The following is a 20,077-nucleotide window of genomic DNA, read 5'->3' as shown; positions in this document are numbered from 1 at the left end:
GACACTTTTAAACTGTTGAGAGGTGGTTACAGGGTTGACACTGGGGAGTTCTTTCGCTTGGTTGAATAGCGGGATGGAGTGATGACAAGAGGCCATCCCTGGAAGTTACAAAAGGACACTGTGAGCAAGAGGGTAAGGAGTGGTTTCTTTGTGTGGAGGGTGGTTGAACTGTGGAATGCATTTACTGATGGAGTGGTGGGAGCGAGAACGGTCAATGAGTTTAAGGAGTGGTATGATAGACTTTGTGTTTCTTGGGGGGATCTCCCCTCGATGAGTCTTGACAGACTTTATGTTCTTAGAAAGGACCTCCCACGATGATTCTTTTGACTCCATGGAGGCCTGAATAATAATAATAATAATAATAATAATAATCTTTCTTTGCTTATGTTAATCTGAAATATGCAGTCCCTTAATCTACCTTTTCTTCAGTTTTATTCAAGTCATATCCAACTACTTTTCACTATTTATTTGTCATGATGTTGACTTATAAAGTGATTGATATTTCTTTTGTGATGTTACTCCATCATGATGTACTAGCAAATGTGGTTATCTCTGTTGTTTTAAGGATACTTGCGACATAAGACTGAATGATATAATCACGTAATCACAAGAAAGATATCGTGGTTATCTCTTTCTCTTTCTTATACTTATATAATTAATTATTTATTATTATTATTTTTTTCTCTCTTGTGTTTAGTGTTATCCAGGAAGAATCAACTGAACAGCAAAACTTTGAGACACTGGCATCAAGCCTTCATCACTACTTTGGGAAACAGGATCATTTTCGTGTGGCCTGTGCACTGGTATGCTTTAGAATTAATTTGTTTTAATGGTTGCTAAAATATTACTTTCCTTAGTATGCTTAAGATTTTCTCATTAATATTCTATAATGGTTGCTGAATATTTATAAAATAATGTTCGTATAATTTGTATAACATTCTTCACAGGAACCTCTGTAGTTCAGTCAGTATAGACAAATCCCTTAGGTCAGAAAGACCTGGGCTTCATTCCTATCTATGACATGAGGAACCTTTATCAGGTCTTTTAGACTAAAGGTGAGTTAACCGGTCTCATATGGAGATGGAGAGCTTTTTCCCTCCTGGTAACTCAGGTTTTTCACTCCTCAAAACAGGCGAATTTGTTCCATGAACACACAGCTACAGTCATAATTGTCTTTCATCTTCATACAGTGTTCCCCAATGTCAAGCTCTGCGACAAGCTGGTTGGGATCTTCCAAAGTCGCTTCATCATTTCATCGCAGTGGACCCTGCACCAAGTAGGACGTATGTTAGGAAGAAGAAGAACATTATTCACAGAGATGAAAATTTTGGGTATGACTATATCATGATAACCTGCTCTCCAATACTCACAATTTAAACGAAATCATGTGACATGGTGAGCCATGCGATTCAGACCACTGCAAATACATCATTATGGCAACCGTTATGCTGCAGAGTGGAAGATTTGGAACCAATATGTGCCATTGTGTGAAAGAAGAGAAACTGTTATGCAGATAATTTTTTTTTTTTTAAATTTTAGCTGGGTATTTGGCTGGTTATTTGCTTTTCATGCTTTTAAGTCAAGTTTCTTTAAGTGACTGGGTTGTAAGATTGTCTCTTTATTGTGTTCTTGTTTGTGATGGTTAGTTTGTTACTTTGTGTTTGCATTATATTAGGAAATGCAGTTAATTTTTTTATGATGAATGTGGTATGACGAAGGTGTGTGTTGGCATTTTGTAGTTAAGGTGTGTATTTTAGTGTGTATTCTGAGGGGATGGGAAGGCTGAATGGTTTTTAAGTTAGTAGGTGTGTCTTTTGGAGGTGAGAGCATGGTGGTTTTTTTAGGCAGCAATTTTTTTTTTTTTAGGTGGGCACAGTGGGTGGTGTTTCTTTGTTGGCAGGTGTGTTTTTTAAGGTTGGTATATTTTTTGCTGGATAAGGCATGTGGGTGAATGTTTACAGATGGAAACTGGTGTGTGGATATTGTTTTTTTTTTTTTGAGCTGGAGAAGATGGGTGGATGTGATGTGACAGCCAGGGTGGGCAGGTGTTTTTAAGTGAAAATGGGTAGGTGGGAGAAGTGTGTGTGGTGCATCGTTTGTCCAGTAATATCACTTTTTGAGGTGGAGAACAATAGAGGATGACTAGGTAGATGTTTTTAGGTGAGGCACAGGTGGGTGTGGGTTAGTTTCTGAGGACCACAGGTGTTTGGTACTTGTTAGGGCAGCAGTGCTGCCCTTGAGAGATAACCTGACCATTTAAAATCACTGAAACAAACAAATCACCACTTTAACATAAAAAACATCCCAAAACATGAAAAAACTAATACCAGAAATGTGGCTAACAAGTACCAAACACTACCTTTAAAGATTTGGTGTTTTTTTGGGTTCATTTGATGCAAGTTGTGCTTTCTTTTCTTGGATTAGTTTTGTGGTTGTGAAGCCGGTGTCAGTTTTAGTGGACATTCTATATAAGCCAAAATAGATCTGCTCAGCTTTATACCCACCATGGTATATTAATTTATTATTTAATGTAATTTGGAAGAAATAACAGCTGATATTTCCACATCAAGGGAAATTTGATATTGCACATTTTAATAAGTTGAATATTAAGTTTCATTACTGGAAGTGAAGAAATACTACCAGTGACATCTTCATTAATTTAATGAAGATGTCACTGGTAGTATTTATTTAGTGTATTTAAGTTAACAGTCATTGTACCAGATGAATATATAGGATGCAGTATAACTTATTAGTTTTCACCTGGATAATGATAAATTTTTCAACTTTAACTTTCAATTTGCATAATTGCCAAGCATAGGTGGAAATAAACTCAGGGAACTTTTAATTTCTTTTCTAAAACAAAAAATTCTATGAATATCATATACTTATTCGAAGTTAGTGAATAATGGATCATTGTTTGAAGAAGGAAAAGAAATGCTAATATATAGCATTTATTATATTCTGGGCTAAACTAATGGTTTATAGATTACAAATAATGAAGGTGAAACTGTTATGAATAAATAAAAGCATCGTAGAAAGGTTATCATTTCATTGAGTGCCTTGTAATGATTATGTGGCAGTTTTTCTGGATATTACCTGGCTTGTTTCCTTTTTGAAATTTGATGTTTTTCAAATTTGCCATGGAATGATTTCTGTTTTTCAGTGTGGTGGTGCATCCATTCATAGTCTTATGTGTGGTGATGCTTTGATTGCTGTGTGATGTCACTTCCTGTGATGTTGAATCGTATCACCCACATGATTTTGTGTTTACATAGTGTGTCAGAGAGCAAGCTATCATCGTATCATCATACCAAATTTTGGTTAGCATTAAGTTGCACAAAATGGTATTTGTCTATATACTAAGCTTTGGTACATGTTTAATATTTAATTTGAGCAAATTGAAATTTCATAGGATCCTTCATGCTTTCAATATATATTTTCTCAGTTAGCTGAAGCATGCTCACTGATTGAAAGTATAGTCCATATGTTTGTATCATAGGCTGAACTGGAATACAGTACATTTGGAAGTAGTGAGTAGATTATTACTGATCTGTGAGTATTACTAATTTGTGGGCAAATGTATTTTTTATGTTCTCTAAGGCAGATGTTAACAGATCTTCCTGTCTGCCTGTAGTAGGCCATCAGCAATCACATTATCATCCAGCCCAACAGTATGGAATTCTAGAAACACTTACACAGAGCTAGAGCAGTTTGTTTCTAATGATACAGCTCTTTCCACAGAACTTAAATATCTGTGCTATACCATCTTGGCCAATGGCTACAATTCCTACAAAATAGATAAAATACTACATTGCACCATTTCTTCTCCCTCTTCTAATACACAAAAACAAAACATGGCTATTCCTATTCCCTATGTCAGCAGTACATCAGAAAAGATAGCCAGAGCACTAATAAAACATGGCCTTTGCACCACATTCAAAAATCATGTTAAATTAGCAACTCTGATCTGCTCTCCTAAGGAAAAACTCCATCCCCTAGCATAAAGTTTCTTTGACTGCGATATGGCCAACTATGGGCAGACAGGAAGATCTGTTAACATCTGCTTTTAAGAACAAAAAAATACATTCACCATCATTATTATAGCAAGTCAGGACTGGCAGACCATGCTTTGTACACCCTGCACACAGGATTAGATGGAAGAAAACCAATGCTATTTAGAAGTTGTTACAGATCAGAAAGATTGTTTTTAGAGTCAGTCATGGCTATGAAGAATTATCCTAACCTGAACAAGTATGGTTGCATTAATTTGCCAAAAATTTGAGAGACTGCTATCATAAGATCAACTCCTACATAGCTGTAAACCTTAGAGGGTACCAAATTAGGACTTCAGATCTTTTGTGTGTTACAATTTGAATTGCTTCAGTTACTCATTTGTAGTGTGTAAACTATAACATGCTGCTTTCTGCTCTAAAGATGCTGGTTTGAAATGCAGCGAAATATAAGCCAATTCGTAAACATCTTTTTTTATAAAATATCTTGCTTGGCATTGTTAATACTATTAAAAAATAAGTTATGACTAAATTATAAAGTTCTTTCAACTAGTTTCATTTATTTAAAATTGATATTTAAATTTGTGCTTTGTGTTAATTTATATTGTGTATAAATACACAATGTCAGAGATAGTGTAATTCTCTGATCTCCTGATTGGTTTTCATTTTCAGTCCATGATGTTATATTTATTTTCCTCAAGCACCTGTTTTTAAAGCCTGTCAATCTTTGTTTTTCTTCTGTTTGATAACTGAAGTCTGTGATCACTGTGTCTAAGTAAGTTAATTTTTAACCTGTACTAGTTTATTTCCTTCCACTTCTAAGTTAAGTTCTCCATTCTCCATTTCTGTGCTTATTGCCATTGTTTTGGTTTTACTAAAATTTATGAGCATTGTATAGTCAATAATAACAACAATAAGAGAAATACAGTGATAATGGTATGGACATGTGTACAGAATGTTTAATAAAAGGTTCTCTCACATTCTCCAAAATGAAAGAGTGGAAGGAAAGTTACTGCCAGAAGACCTAGAAGGAAATGTATAGAAAATATCATGAGTGTAAGTAGTTTGAGCTCTTATAGCAAGTTAAATAACTTGGCTACTGATAGATTGGACTAGAATGCTATTGTTAATCGTAGCCTCAACCTACCTTAGATGAGGAAGATGATGAATTTACATTGTTCTAAAAGGATAAAAATATAAGAAGGTGTAATGGATGAACAGTGAAATCAAGCAAGCTGTTCTGGAAAAGAAAATGTTATGGAGGAGGTACAAGACAGTTGGTGGTAATCAGATCTATGAAGATTATAAAGTGCAGGCTAGAAAGGTGATGGGCATGGTAAGGAAAGAAAAGGTGCAGTATGAAGGAGATTGGCTGGTCAGGCCAAGGTTAACTCAAGGGAATTTTTCCATTACATGGCAAGCAAGAGGAGGATTAATTATGGCAGATTAACATTGGTGGATAGTCATGGCAGCAGACTAACAGCTGCAAAGGATATAGTGGAATTATTGAATGAGCACTTTCTCAGCGTATATCACACTGGTGTAAATAAAATAAATAAATTCCATGTGATGATACTGCATTCCCCCTTTTTACAGGAGTTCACGGTACCATCTAGTCCTCCCCCCAAAAAAAAAAATTTTATCCGGGCTCCGGAACTGGCATAGGCTGATGAATCAGACCTATGGCTGGGTCAGTATTCCTGACTGTAATCCCTGTTTCCTCAGACCGGTTTGCCTGCTTGCGGGATGAAAAATACCAGATAAACTGGTGGAAAAAACCCTGCTGTCCACGCCCAAGACCGGCTAACTTGGCTATGGTTGAGGAAGATCCTTCAGCTCCTCACGTCATTGACGGGAATCGAACCTAGGACACTCCTTCCCCAGGCATATGGTTGCAAAGCGCAAAGCCACTAGGCTAACCACGCAGACCACTGGTGTAAATGATCTGGTGCAATATATAGAAGAGAGGCAAGTATTAATAGAATTGGAAGTGAAAGAAACAGGTATATCAGATGTTGGTTGGGTTAGATGTAAATAAGGCTGTGGGAATGGATGACATATCACCACATATTCTTAAGGAATGTGCACCACAGTTGGCTATGCCCTTGACCTGGTTATTTAATGAAAGTCTTGCAGTGGGTAGGGTTCCTAAGGAGTGGAAATAAGGCAAAATAGTACCACTTCACAAACATGGTTCTAAGACAAGTCTCCAACTATAGGCCAGTTTGAATAACTGCAGTTGTGGTCAAGGTGTTGGAGAGATTGATAAGGAATGGAATACAGAATTGGGTTGATGGATATAGCATTCTTTATGATGGTCAGCATGGATTTGTAAGGGGTAGGTCCTGTTTTAGTAATTTACTTTCATTTTATGATAAGGTGACAAGTGCGTTAGATAAGGGAGAATCACATACAGTGATATTCTTAGACTTTGCAAAAGTGTTTGATAGATTACCACATGATAAATTGGTGTACACGCTACAGATGGGAATAGATAGCATATTGGCTAGATGGATCAGAGATTGGTTCTCTGAACGATACCAGCAGGTTGTGTATGATGGAGCAGTGTCTCAAAAAAAAAGAAGGGTAACCAGTGGTGTGCCCCAAGGTTTTGTTCTTGGGTCCCTACTTTTTAACTTGTTTGTAAATAATATACTGGGGATCTTCGGTTATTTGCTGATGATGCAACGTTGGGAAAAATTATTAGTAGCACTGCTGATGTCAATTCCCTTCAGGATTTAAATAGACATTTCACTTGGACAAAAGAGTGGGGTTATAGTTTTAATATCAATAAGTGCAAGGTGTTGCATTTTGGAGTGCAGAAATAAAATGCTGTTTACTATATCGATGGTGCCATACTGCAGGAAGTTGATGAGATTAGAGATTTGGGAGTGATGGTTGACAGTGGACTGAAGTATAGAGGGCATATTGCTAGTGTTGCAAAAGCTGCATCATAGTGCTACTATGATAAGAAGTACACTAACATGTAAGGATAAGGAAGTGGTTGTGCCACTGTATAAGCTGCTGGTCAGATCACACTTTGACTATTGTACTCAGATCTGGTCACCTGGTTTTCAATGTAATGTGGATACATTGGAGAGGGCCCACAGGCAAGTGACTAAGACAATATCTGGACTTTGGAATGCTGATTATGGAGAGAGAGAGAGGTTAAAGAAATGTAATTTGCAGAGTTTGGTGGATAGGAGGAAGAGAGGTGATATGATAGAGACATTTAAGTTAGTGATAGGATTTTATCAGCTTAACCCAGAAGGAATTATAAAAAGAGTAGAAGGTGAGGGAAGAACCAGAGGTCATTCCTGGAAGTTATGTAAAAGTGTGGTGAAGAGGGGTGTGAGGAGTAGATTTTTTACATGGAAAATTGTCAGTGAATGGAATGCATTACCAGAATGTGTTATTAATACAAGGGATGTTAAGGATTTCATCATCATCATCAAATTCCTGCCATGTACCCTCAAGGGGTGTCCAGGATATGATAGTACTACATGAAAAAAATTACATCATTACTAACTTCCTATCTACAATTTTCCTCCAAATCAGTCTGTTACTTGTCAAGACTCCAACATTATCAGATCTTATATTTCTATCGTCTAAGGCACTTTGTACCGTATCAATCCACCTATATCTTGGCCTTCCTCTGGGTCGTTTTGCTGCCAACCTGGCAGAGCACACTTGTTTTGCTAATCTTTCTTCGCCCATTTAAATGACCATAACCACCTGAGATTAGCTCTGCTAATGCATTCCTGGATGTTGACATTGTCAAGTTCTTTCCTAATATCCTCGTTTTTAATATGATATTGCCGTTGATGCCATCTGTTCACGCCTATAATCTTTCTCAGGGCTCTCATATCTGTGGTCTCTAGTCTTTGGTCAAGTATTTTACTTCTGACCCAGCTCTCAGATCCATAAGTTAAAACTGGTTTGAACACTGTCTTGTATACAGCTAATTTAGTGTTACAACTAATTTCTCTCTTATTCCATATGAATTTATTCAATTGACTTCCTACCATACCAGCTTTGCTGATTCTGTTGTTTATATCTATATTTAATTTACCATCTTCAGTAAAAATTGTGCCTAAGTTGCTGAAATGTTTCGCTTGTTCCACAGGTTCTCCATTCACAACACAGTTGACATTTTCAATGACTCTGCCAATTTTCATTGTCTTTGTCTTTTTATTGCTGACCTTCATACCATATCTATTACAACAGCTATTCAATTTACTCAGAGAATCTTGCAGACTTGTAGTGGATTTATTTAGAAGTATAACATCATCCGCATAAAGCAAAGAGCTGACATTAACATCTCCAATTTTGATATCATGTTTAATACCACTTTCCTTCATAATGTGATCCATATAGATAATGAATAACAGAGGGGTTAATGTACATCCTTGTCTCACACCAGATTTAACATTAAACCATCTTCCTGTACTTCCTTCAATTCTAACTGCTGACTTACAACTCAAATAAAGACTAAGTATTGCTTGATATAATGCCCCATCGACACCATATAACTGTAACGTATTGAATAGCTTCTCTCTTGGCACCTTGTCATATGCCTTTTCCAAATCGACAAAACTTAAATACAGATCTCTGTTATATTCCCATGCTTTCTCGACTATTTGTCGTAAAGTGAAGATCTGATCCTGACAGCCTCTATTTGGCCTGAATCCAGCTTGTTCTTCACCAAGCTTTTCTTCCACAATTCTTCTCAACCGTTTCTCAAGTATACTTGCATAGATCTTGCCAGGAACACTCTGTAATTCTCAATAATTCTCACATTCAGTTTTATTTCCCTTTTTATATATGGGTACTATGAGAGCTCTACTCCAATCATTGGGAATTCGTCCCTCTGTCCAGGCTTTCTGAACTATGTGCAGCCACTGTAATACTCTTATACCCCCATACTTCAGAATTTATGGTCGAATATCATCTACTCCTGCTGCCTTTCCACATTTCAAGCCTTTGATGGCTTTTTCTACTTCAAGTATGGATATGTATTCCTGCCTGCATGCCTGGTCAGTGTTTTTTACCACTGTGCTGTCATCACTGCTTGTTTCATTTAGCAGTTTTTCAAAGTAATTACTCTATACTTCAAGGATATCTTTTTCTCCCGTTTTCATGTCACCTTTATCATCTCTAACTCCTTTTGCAGTACACTTTCTTCCATTCCTAAGCTTCTTCAACAACCTCCAGAATATTTTACCACCTTCTTGATATTTATTTTCTATATTCTTGCCAAAGTCCTCCCATGACTTTTGTTTAGCTAGTTTTACACAGTGTTTAGCATTCTTGCATTTGTCTCTATATTCTCTAAGAGCACAAGCTGACTTATTTGCCAGGAACTTTTGATATGCTTTCTTTGTTTCCTTCACTGCCTCTTTAACTTCCTGTGTCAACCATGGAGTTCTAATTATTCTATCCATCCAGACAACTTCACCACAGGCCTCTCTAGCTGAATCAATCAGGGTTTTCTTCAAGGCTTGCCACTGATCTCCAAGGTTTGGTTCCTATTCTCAAATTCTTTAATTTTTTCTTCAATAATCTTTGTGTATTTTAGTCTACAGTTCACATCTGAGAGCTGCTTAACTTTTATTCGCTTTAAAACTTTCTTACACGTTATTATTTTCAATATGAAATTCAATTTTATCCTGCTCAAGACTAAATATTGATCACTTCCAATTTCAAATCCTCTGTACACTCTGGTGTCCTGCACCAGGGAGAAAACATCACTATCAACAATAACATAGTCAATGAGACTTTTCTTATTCCTTGCCTCTTCTCTCCATGTGAATTTGTGCACATTTTTATGTTGGAACATGGTGTTAGTAATAACCAGTCTATGTCCTGAGCAGAAATCCAACAGATATTTGCCATTATTATTAGCTTTGTTCTTTTCTCCAAATTTTCATGAAATATTTTTGTATGTCTGACAATCATTTCCTACTCTGCTAATTCGAGCCCCAACAAGGACCAACTTTTCCTTTTTCATTATGTCAGATGCTTTCTCTAAAGCATCAAAAAATCCCTCCACTTCTGCCTTAGTAGAACCCTCTGTGGGACCATAGGCACAAATAAGCCTCATTGTCTAGTTCCCCATTCTCATATTTGCCCACATTATTCTACTTGAGACTGACTGCCATTCAAGAAGATTAGCCTCGTATTTTGTGTTGAATACTATGGCTACTGCTTCTTTTCCTTGATTGTCATTGCCTGAATATAACATTTTGTATTTATTGCTCAGAAAGATCTTATATGATGAATATGTTATCAGTTGAATAAACCTCCCACAATGAGTCTGTTGACTCCATGGAGGGTGTAATAATAATAATAATAACATAAATCATAAAGAAATAATGAATTGCACTTTGTTTTTTATTTGCTTATATAAAATTGAATTTTTTATTTTTAATACTGAAATGCATAGTAATGCAGTGTCTCAAAAGATGAATATGATTCAAAGGAATTAGAAAGCATTTTTATATTGAACACTTTCAGATGCAGCGGCAACTCTGAAATTTGGATTCCCTGTTGTTCTAGTACACTTTGCTGCTATGGGGGGGGGGGGAATCATGGTACCACGCTTTTGCCATGTAGCGATAGTTGACTGATTAATTGCTCGATTCTCTTTGTGGAATTAGGAGAAAATTATGATGGAGATCCTTTGGGTTTTTCTAAAAATTTTTTTACTGAGGATTCTTATGTATTGAACTATGTCAGTATACAAAAATAATCCCATTGATATTCCTAGAATTTCTTGATCAGTTTAATCCATTTTCTGAGAAATGCAATTATTAAGAAATTGCATTTTTTAGAAAATGGAGATTTCTTAGAAAATAATTGAGATTTTGGGGTTTTATTTGTTTTATTCAGCCAGCTCCCTTGTATGCCAGAATATACAGCAATTAAGAATTAGTTTAACATTCTGTTAGTCTCCAGAGTTGGGGTTCCTTGATTGTATAACCTCTATTCCTGGTCATATACTAAATCTGCTATATGTTACCGACATTTCATTGGTGGGATTTACTTAAAATAAAACAAAAATCACTGTGCAGGTGTAAATTTGAACAATCAAATACATGTGGTATACAAAACTTTACAAACCAGATAAAGAGCAAACAAGCACTGTTGTTTCTGATCCCTCTTGTTTCTGATGAGTCGCTTGTGAGGGAGAAAAATTACTTTTTGCAAAATTCTGAATTCATGTTACTCAAAAACTAGATAAATCATAAGAATTCTGTTTTCATTTTCTAATAAATACAGTTACTGCTTAAAAATACCTTTGCTGCAAAAAAAAAGTTTGTTGAATGCAAAATTAATTCTGCATAAATGTAAGCATATATTTAAGGTTTTTTTCAATAGCTAGATTTACACATGATTTGAATATATATTTATGAAACAAATAACTTAAATGTATGGATTTTTTTTATGTATCATTATAGGTAATGTTATTGCAACAGTCAGATTTATTGCCTAATCCAACCCAACGTTTGGCTGCTATCTTTCTTCTTTATGAAATGTATCGTACTGAGCCTGTCCCCGCCAGTCCATTTGCTGCTGTTTTTGTGCATTTGTTGGTAAGTCAGAAATATTTTAAATCACTTCATTATTTAAGTGAGACATTTACAGACCAGGGTTGGATAACTGAAGGCTAGTAGTATATAAAGCTCATTTCAAAATATCACCTTATGGCTCAAAACAGGTTAAAATTTAAAGGATGCACTCAAAATCATTAAAATTAAAGCATTTATGAAGGTGGCTGATGAATATTAATTTAAATTTAAAGATGAACATTTTTTAACAATAAAAACATTAAAAAATGAAGGGTTCTGTTAGTACTAAACATTTCCACTGTAAAATAATACCTTCCAAGTTGGAAGAATAGCCAACTAGACCTACTAGGTGGTAGACACTATCAGCTTGCTTATTTGGGACAGAAGTGGTTTTTGCTAAGTTCTCAGAGCAACAGTTTCAGTTTCTTTCCTTCAATCTTCCAACATGCAGTGTGAGTGATTCCCCTTGGAGATACCAAACATCCTGTAGAGATCCAGAACTTCCCTTTTTCAAGAATATAACAATAAAGCAGTTCTACAGGCTGGCCACCAGAGAGTATATGGGACTGAACCAGATTGGTAACATTTCAGCACATCAAGAAGGCCTTGATCTGCTGAAGCATAATCTTTCGGTCCTCTGTGCTGCTAAGTTCATATCTAGAATGCAGCTGTATAATGGTATTTGAGGGGCACTGTCAAGGCTACATTATAATATGCAGATTAGATACTCTCTATGGGCAACACCTCCCACATTATATTCTGCTCTTCTTTTCTCTCAAAAAATTCCCCCTAAAATTTTTTTTGGGGAAATCATTTTTTGGAATTTCATAAAAAAAAAAAATTCTTCCACATTCACTTTACCAACATTATAAACATTAACCTAATGATGGGAATCATTGCCTGCAGATATCCATACCTGATCTGTCTGTCACTGAATCCAAAATCTCTGCTATAACAACCAGAGCACACTTGTCCAGACTATTCCTCATGAATCCTTCCACCACAAGGATGTGCTTTTGTACAATCTGATATTCCTTGCCTGAGGATGCCTAATCTTGAATCTCCACATTTTGACATTGCTTAAGATTTTGCCTCATCATGTATCATTCATCTACTGTCTCTTTTATCCTTCAATCATACTGAATCTTCTTAATTTCTTATCTTTTAAGCTTGATATCCTGGAATCCAAATTCCCTAACAGTAAAGTCATCTTGATGACTTCAGTGTCCACAATTCTGACTCATTTCATTTTTGGAATTCCACTGAGCAAGTGGAAAGAGAAGCTATTTGCTCTAAAGACATAAAGCAAATTGTTCATCTCTTGACCAGAATTCATAATAATCATCTCTACTCACCCAATACGCTGGATCTTTTCTTAACTATTTCTCCTTTCAAGTACACTGAAAGGAGAAAAAGTTTCATCTCTAGTGGAATACTTTCCCCTCAGCTATTCACAGTCTTGTTTATTCTGGTATTATAACAGTGCCAAATGTTAAGCTCTAAAAGACTTTTGCTGTTTCTATTTTCCAGATCTGGTTACTTATAGTGATCTTCTTAGAGAAATTATCAATACTGGAATGATATCCTTCCTTTTTCATTCTATTCAAAATTCCTATCCAGTATCAAAACCATTTTTTTTATCACTCAATTGTGGATAAATATCTCCTTTTTCATCAAGAAAATTTTTTATATCGTTAATTAATACAAGAAATCTTTTTAAAAATTGACTTCTGCTGAGCCAGCGAACATTATTGTACAACAGAGAAGTTCCCTATCATCATCTGCCTGTAATTTAAATAACTGCCGTTGCAGGGCTTTTCCTCGAACAGAATTTACAATTTTAAATGTAATATCCAAAACATTTTTTGTGTTTAATCTTTTACTACACAGTACTTGTTGGGGAATAATACGTTAAAAAATCTGGATATTTGTCATCGTTTTTACATAATGAAATGAAGCCTGATTTATTTTCTATCATTGTAGGAGCACCATCAGTAGTAATAGACACAAGTTTAAAAAGCAGAAGTTTGTGTTGTTTCACAAATTCATTAAATGCCAAAAAAATGTCTTCTCCCCTAGTCCTTTCCAATAATGGTATAATTTTCAAAAGTTCTTCTTTACTTAAATAATCTTGAAATACCATTAACTGAGCAATATCAGTGAAGTCGTTTGATTCATCAAATTGTAATGAAAACGCAACACACTGGTGAATGTCTGACATTAACCTGGCCTGGAAACTTTTCTCCGGCAATTGGAACTCTTCCTTTCGGCAATTTGAAACCTTGTCTGCGACCTAGAAATAGTCTCTCTCTAGCGATGTCTCGAACTGAGAAGCTCCTTTCTGGAAGCGGGAAACTCCTCTCTCAAGTAACGTGGATCTGGGCAGTCTCTCTAATGGCAACTCTGGGCTGGGCAGCCTCCTCTCTGATAACAATTCTGGAACCAGGACCCCTTCTGCTTGCTTCAGTCCCTTTTTATTAGGCCTCCTCTGAGACCTCGCATGAAGTTTGGTAACGCCCAAAGAATCGGTATGAGTCTTTCATCTTAAATTTCAAGTTCAGCACGCTTTTTGTTCTCCTCCACTTTCTTTTGATTGTAAGTTACCGGCCATCGGAAAGTTGTTTGAACTCTTTCTGACTGACTGCGGAGATGTTTACACTTAGAGCCTGCAAGCCTTTCTCATACATATAAGTTTCAATAACAATCTTTCTAATGCTGCCATGCACAGCTTCGGTGACAAAAACATTGCCTTTGTTTTTAACACTAACATATTCTTATTAAAGCAGTATGTACAGTTAGCTTCAAAAGAGTTATTTACAAAAACATCTAATACAAACTATACCGAGACAAACAAAGTTTATTTTTTTACAATATTCACATGGGACTTAGCCTAAGTAAAAAATCGATGTAATGTGCTTTGGAATATTTAATATTTAAGCTACAATCGAGCTTTTACACTTTGTTTATAATTGTATTCACTCGGCTCGCTGTTTGACTTCCACTTTTGGATCAGTGGATCCAAAAATGGAATCCACTTTTGGATTCCAAAATTATAAGAAATTATTAATAATATATTAATTATAAGAAAATTACCGATTTGACAATTTTTGTGAAAAATAAATAAACAATAGCAATACACTTAAAGCGAATTAAAAATAATAAAAAAATAATGATGAATAAAATATTATGTTTTCAGTTTTAATTAAATTTGTAAGTAAGGATCGACCAAAAATCGCTCCGCGATCAACAGGTTGAACACCCCTGTATTACAACAAACTGTATAGTGCCTAAATATCTCAAACTTCAGGATCATCAGTTCTTAGTGGATTCTTCAGGATCTTCAGTTTTTAGTGCACTTATCTATAATAAGTGTACTAAAAACTGATCTCCAAACTATCCATCAATGTTGCAATAATAACATGGTCACCTTTAGTGCTTCTGAAATGCGCTTTTTTTTGCTCACAGAAAAAGATTATGCTCATTGTAACAATCAAAACCAGATCTCTCTTCTTAGATTGACTCTTATTCCTAGCTTGACTCTTATTCCTAGCTTGACTCTTATTCCCTGATATATTCCCATCACTTCTATGGTATTCTCATCTTCCAAAAACTTGGCATCCTTTTTTGCTGAAGACCATTATTTTTCATCTATTTAGTTACTTGCCAGTTAGATGAAAGGTACAAATCTATACAAATCTAACTTGGGATACTGCTTTCACATTTGAGGTGGTGCACTTAAATCCCCTCTAAAAAAAAAAAAATTCTTGATGATATTCAGACATGAATGGTTTGGATGGGTGATAACTCCTCTCTCCAGCACTGTTTCATAGATGGTCAGTTTCCACATTGCATCTCCTCTATAGATATTTCCGTAGGCATTGTTTAGAAGAACTAACAGCTATTATATAAAACTACCCCACCCCCACTTCTGTGAAATCTACACAAGTAACAGCTATTCAACATCCTTTTACACTTGAACTACTGACTTGCCATACCTGCTGCTCCAGTCATTTTTCATTCCATCTACCCAATTCGCTAACAGTCTTCCTCCATGAAGTATTTGTATGAATAACTACAACCTCTAGCACTCTTCAAGAATACCATCAGATTACTCAGAATGCTCCAGTCTACATGCAGCATTTATTTACTGTAGGCCTTGTGGCCTCTTTTGTGTGGGGCTGATGTTAAAAAAAATTAATAAATTATATTTAAATTTCCTTATAATTATTGTCATTTTTATGAGAGAAACAAATATTTAAAGATAGTTACACAAGCTAGTATGGAAAAATTACATGCAGTAAAAAATATTATTTATTTTCACTTGATCACATAAAGATCAAATATTTCAGAAAAAAATAACCAAATCAATTTTCAGTGAAACATGGACTACAAACAAGTTTAAAATACGGTAAAAATGAACGAATAAACAATTGGCTTACTATTCAAGGCAATGGTGCATGCCAGAAATAACATACACAACATAAAGGAATCTGTTTGAATAGAACGTACAACATAATGAAGTTTAAGATATGAAACTCAGGTTAAAGGTGCTTAAGGGTCAAAGCTGTATAACTGAGAGGAGACCTCCACATAGCCTTTAAAGAAATGCGGAGAACCGACCAGGGCTTCTGACCTAATGTCCACTCTCACCTTCTCGTGGTGCACCCAAATTGCCAGCCCATGAGGATGGGCTGGCAATTTGGGATTTAGCCAGCCAAATTGTAATTCTTATTGACTTAAACCTAATTAAAAAATGATGGTACAACATGACAAAATTTCATGATGGCTGGGGCATTGCCTGGTTAAACAAGGGCCCCGTTGTTTTCACCAGGTAACTAGGGTGAACAGCGAAAAGTCAGCTACTGGAACAAATCTGAAAAAATACCCCAACTCAACATCACCAGAGTTAAAGATCGGTACTATCAACATAAGAAGCCCGAATGGCAAAGAAATGGAGCAAGCTGAGGAATTAGATAAGTATCAGATCGACATAATGGGGGTCAAGGAAAAGAAGGAATAGTCATTGTATTCAACACTAAATACGAGGCTAATCTCCTTGAATGGCAGGCAGTCTCAAGCAGAGTGATGTGGGCAAATATCAGAATGGGGAACTGGACAATGAGACTTACTTGTGGCTGCACTGCATAGTTCAGAAGGCCTGGACAGAGGGACGAATTCCCGATGATTGGAGTAGAGCTCTCATAGTACCCATATGTGAAAAGGGAAATAAAACTGAATGTGAGAATTACAAAGATATTTCCCTACTGAGTGTCCTTGGTAAGATATATGCAAGTATACTTGAGAAACGGTTGAGAAGAAATGTAGAAGAAAAGCTTGGTGAAGAACAAGCTGGATTCAGGCCAATTAGAGGATATCAAGATCAGATCTTCACTTTACGACAAATAGTGGAGAAATCATGGGAATATAACAAAGATCTCTATTTGAGTTTTGTAGATCTGGGAAAATTCCTCATCTGATATGAGAATTGAAATTAAAAATTACAGCAGTGAACCGTTCCAGTAAGACAGGGATGCATCTTGTCCCATCTTCTTTTTAATTGTTTTCTGGAATATGTCATAGATGAAGCTCTTTATCACTGGAATAGTAGTTGGCAGACTAAGAATAAATAACTTACGTTTCGCTGACGATATTGATCTTCTGGCAGAAAGTGAAGAAGAATTACAAGAGATAACCAGCCGTGTTTTTGGAACATTAAAAAAATATGGATTATACATAAACCTACAAAAAACAAAAACAATGATAACTTCAAAATCAGACATTGAATTCTTAAAGATACAAATTGGCAATAAGCAAATTGAGACTGTAAAGAAGTTCGCTTATCTAGGAAGACGTTGAGTCAAGATGGTCGTTCAAAAAACCGAATTTAAATACCGAATTGCTAAGGCAACCGTGGCCCTACAGAAGTTAAAACCATTGTGGGGAGATAACAGAATAGCAATCACAACCAGACTAAGACTAATTGACACCTTGGTGAATTCTGTCCTTTTGTATGGTTGTGAGGCCTGGACTTTATTGAAGGAAGATGAGAGTAGACTCCTATCTTTCTAAATGAAAAATGAAAACTTACAGAATTTTGAGAATTCTGTAAGTTTTCATGAGCGGTATACAGAATTCTTTTGAGAATTCCCTATACCGCTCACGAAACCAATGAAAATGTCCGAAAACTGATTGACTCAATAAATGGGAGAAAAAGGGAAAATATTCTGACAGTCATCAGAAGAAGACAGATGAAATGGTTCGGACATGTGGAGAGGGCTAATGGCATTCCAAAGCAAACTCTAGAAGGAATCGTTATGGGATCAAGGGTTAGGGGCCAACCTCAATTAAAATGGACTGATAACATCAAAAAATGGACAAATTCCTCCCTTTCTCAACTGACATCAAGAACAAGAGGCCGAGACGACTGGAGGAGGCTAGCAAAAAGTATCACCTACCAGCCATGAATGACCCCAACGGTTCTTCTTCCCCCATTTAGGACTATGGGGGAAGAAGAAGATCTGGAAGAGGCATAGATAAGGTGCCAAGAGAGATATCATATCAAGCAATACTTAGTCTTATTTGAGTTGTAAGTCAACAGTTAGAATTAAAGGAAGTACAGGAAGATGGTTTAATGTTAAATCTGGTGTGAGACAAGGATGTACATTATCCCCTCTGTTATTCATTATCTATGTGGATCATATTATGAAGGAAAGTGGTATTAAACATGATATCAAAATTGGAGATGTCAATGTCAGCACTTTGCTTTATGTGGACGATATTATACTTATCAATAAATCTGCTACGAGTCTGCAAGATTCCTTGTCTAAATTGAATAACTGTTGTAATAGATATGGTATGAGGGTCAGCAATGAAAAGACAAAGACAACGAAAATAAGCAGAATCATTGAAAATGTCAACTGCGTTGTGAACGGAGAACCTGTGGAATAAGTGAAACATTTCACCTACTTAGGCACAATTTTTACTGAAGATGGTAAATTAAATATGGAAATAGACAACAGAATCAGCAAAGCTGGTATGGTGGGAAGTCAATTGAATAAATTCATATGGAATAAGAGAGAAATTAGTCGGAACACTAAATTAACTGTATAGAAAACAGTGTTCAAATCAATTTTAACTTATGGATCTAAGAGCTGGGTCAGAAGTAAAACACTTGACCAAAGGCTAGAGACTACAGATATGAGAATCCTGAGAAAGATTAGAGGCATAAACAGATGGCATGAATGGCAATATCATATTAAAAATTAGGATATTAGGAAAGAACTTGACGTTGTCAACATCCAGGAATGCATTAGCAGAGCTAATCTCAGGTGGTATGGTCACTTAAACAAATGGGCGAGGAAAGATTAGCAAAACAAGTGTTCTCTGCTAGGTTGGCAGGAAAACGACCCAGAGGAAGACCAAGATATAGGTGGATTGATACAGTAAAAAGTGCCTTAGACGACAGAAATATAAGATCTGATAATATTGGAGTCTTGACAAGTAACAGACTGATCTGGACGAAAATTGTAGATAGGAAGTTAGTAATGATGTAAATTTTTCATGTAGTACTATCATAATCCTGTAAACCCCTTGAAGGGTACATGGCAGGAATTTGATGATGATGATGAACTCAGGTTAAAAATAAAATAAAAAAAATCAGCTAACACCTCTTATTCCCTTATAGGGCATAGGCGAGGCCTTTTTATACCCTGTCTAGCTTTTTGGAAAAATAAATAAATAAAAATAAGCTAATTGCTATTCAAAATTAGAATTTTCCACACTATAAATATTTGCAATCCATTATTCTTAATCATATTAGAGTAATGTAATGAGACATCAGGCCTCTTCTTGAACAAATGCTCATACTTAAATCAGTTTCTCAGGATGTGCTTTGTTTCTTTCCAAATGATCCTATGTTGAGTGGCCAAGTTGTGCTGATCCAAACAGTGCACATGCAATTCTTTTTTTGGCATTCGCCAGTCCTCTTCTTAGTGAAGCAGCCAGTTTGCCCAAATTATAGGAGGTGATTATCACAGGAAACTGAGGACTGGCCTGCCCCTTCTTTACTTAGTATGTTATCCGATCCTCTGTAATTTCTTTCTATCATCTGCATCTACAACATGTGGCACCTACCTTAAGTAGTTAACAGATAACTGATACTATTATTTGTTCTTTTGTAGTCTGTGGATCAAATTATTCTTTCTGAATTATTTGATTCTTATTCTTGAAAAAAATAAAAGGTGAAATTCGAAAGTCAAAAAATGTTTTGAATTTTCGTGGCATTGTAGATCAAATAATTGATCTACAATTTTGTGGGAATAAATAATTCCTTATTTGATTCCAACCTCAGATGCTGCTACACGTGCTCAGATCCCTAATTTCATAAAACTGTGCTTATCATTCCTGTTTTTTGAACAGTGTTTCATGAACTCGGTATCTATCCTTCATAAATTCTGTTTGCAAACAGTGCAAAACAGTAATAATTGCAATAAAGCA

At 35.8% G+C, this 20,077-nt stretch overlaps 1 protein-coding gene across 4 annotated transcripts in view; it reads left to right on the top strand.

The window, feature by feature from the left end:
* The window catches only part of Not11 (CCR4-NOT transcription complex subunit 11), a 172,708-nt gene that overhangs the window by 10,164 nt on the left and 142,467 nt on the right, over positions 1 to 20,077 (top strand). For all 4 annotated transcript variants that reach the window (XR_016549416.1, XM_090404488.1, XM_090404487.1 and 1 more), the window contains exons 2-3: positions 698 to 803; positions 11,471 to 11,605. Coding sequence is in view for 3 of the 4 variants with exons in the window: in XM_090404488.1 (XP_090260614.1) it covers positions 698 to 803; positions 11,471 to 11,605 (241 nt within the window). In the remaining variant the exon portion in view is untranslated. The remainder of the gene's footprint in view (positions 1 to 697; positions 804 to 11,470; positions 11,606 to 20,077) is intronic.

This window comes from Typopeltis vanoorti, chromosome 14, assembly GCF_054136105.1.
Source record: "Typopeltis vanoorti isolate ZY-2024b chromosome 14, IOZ_Tvanoo_1.0, whole genome shotgun sequence".
Taxonomy (NCBI): Eukaryota; Metazoa; Arthropoda; class Arachnida; order Uropygi; family Thelyphonidae; genus Typopeltis; species Typopeltis vanoorti.
The sequence above is the reverse complement of the archived record's forward strand: the minus strand, read 5'-3'. Positions and strand labels throughout refer to the sequence as shown.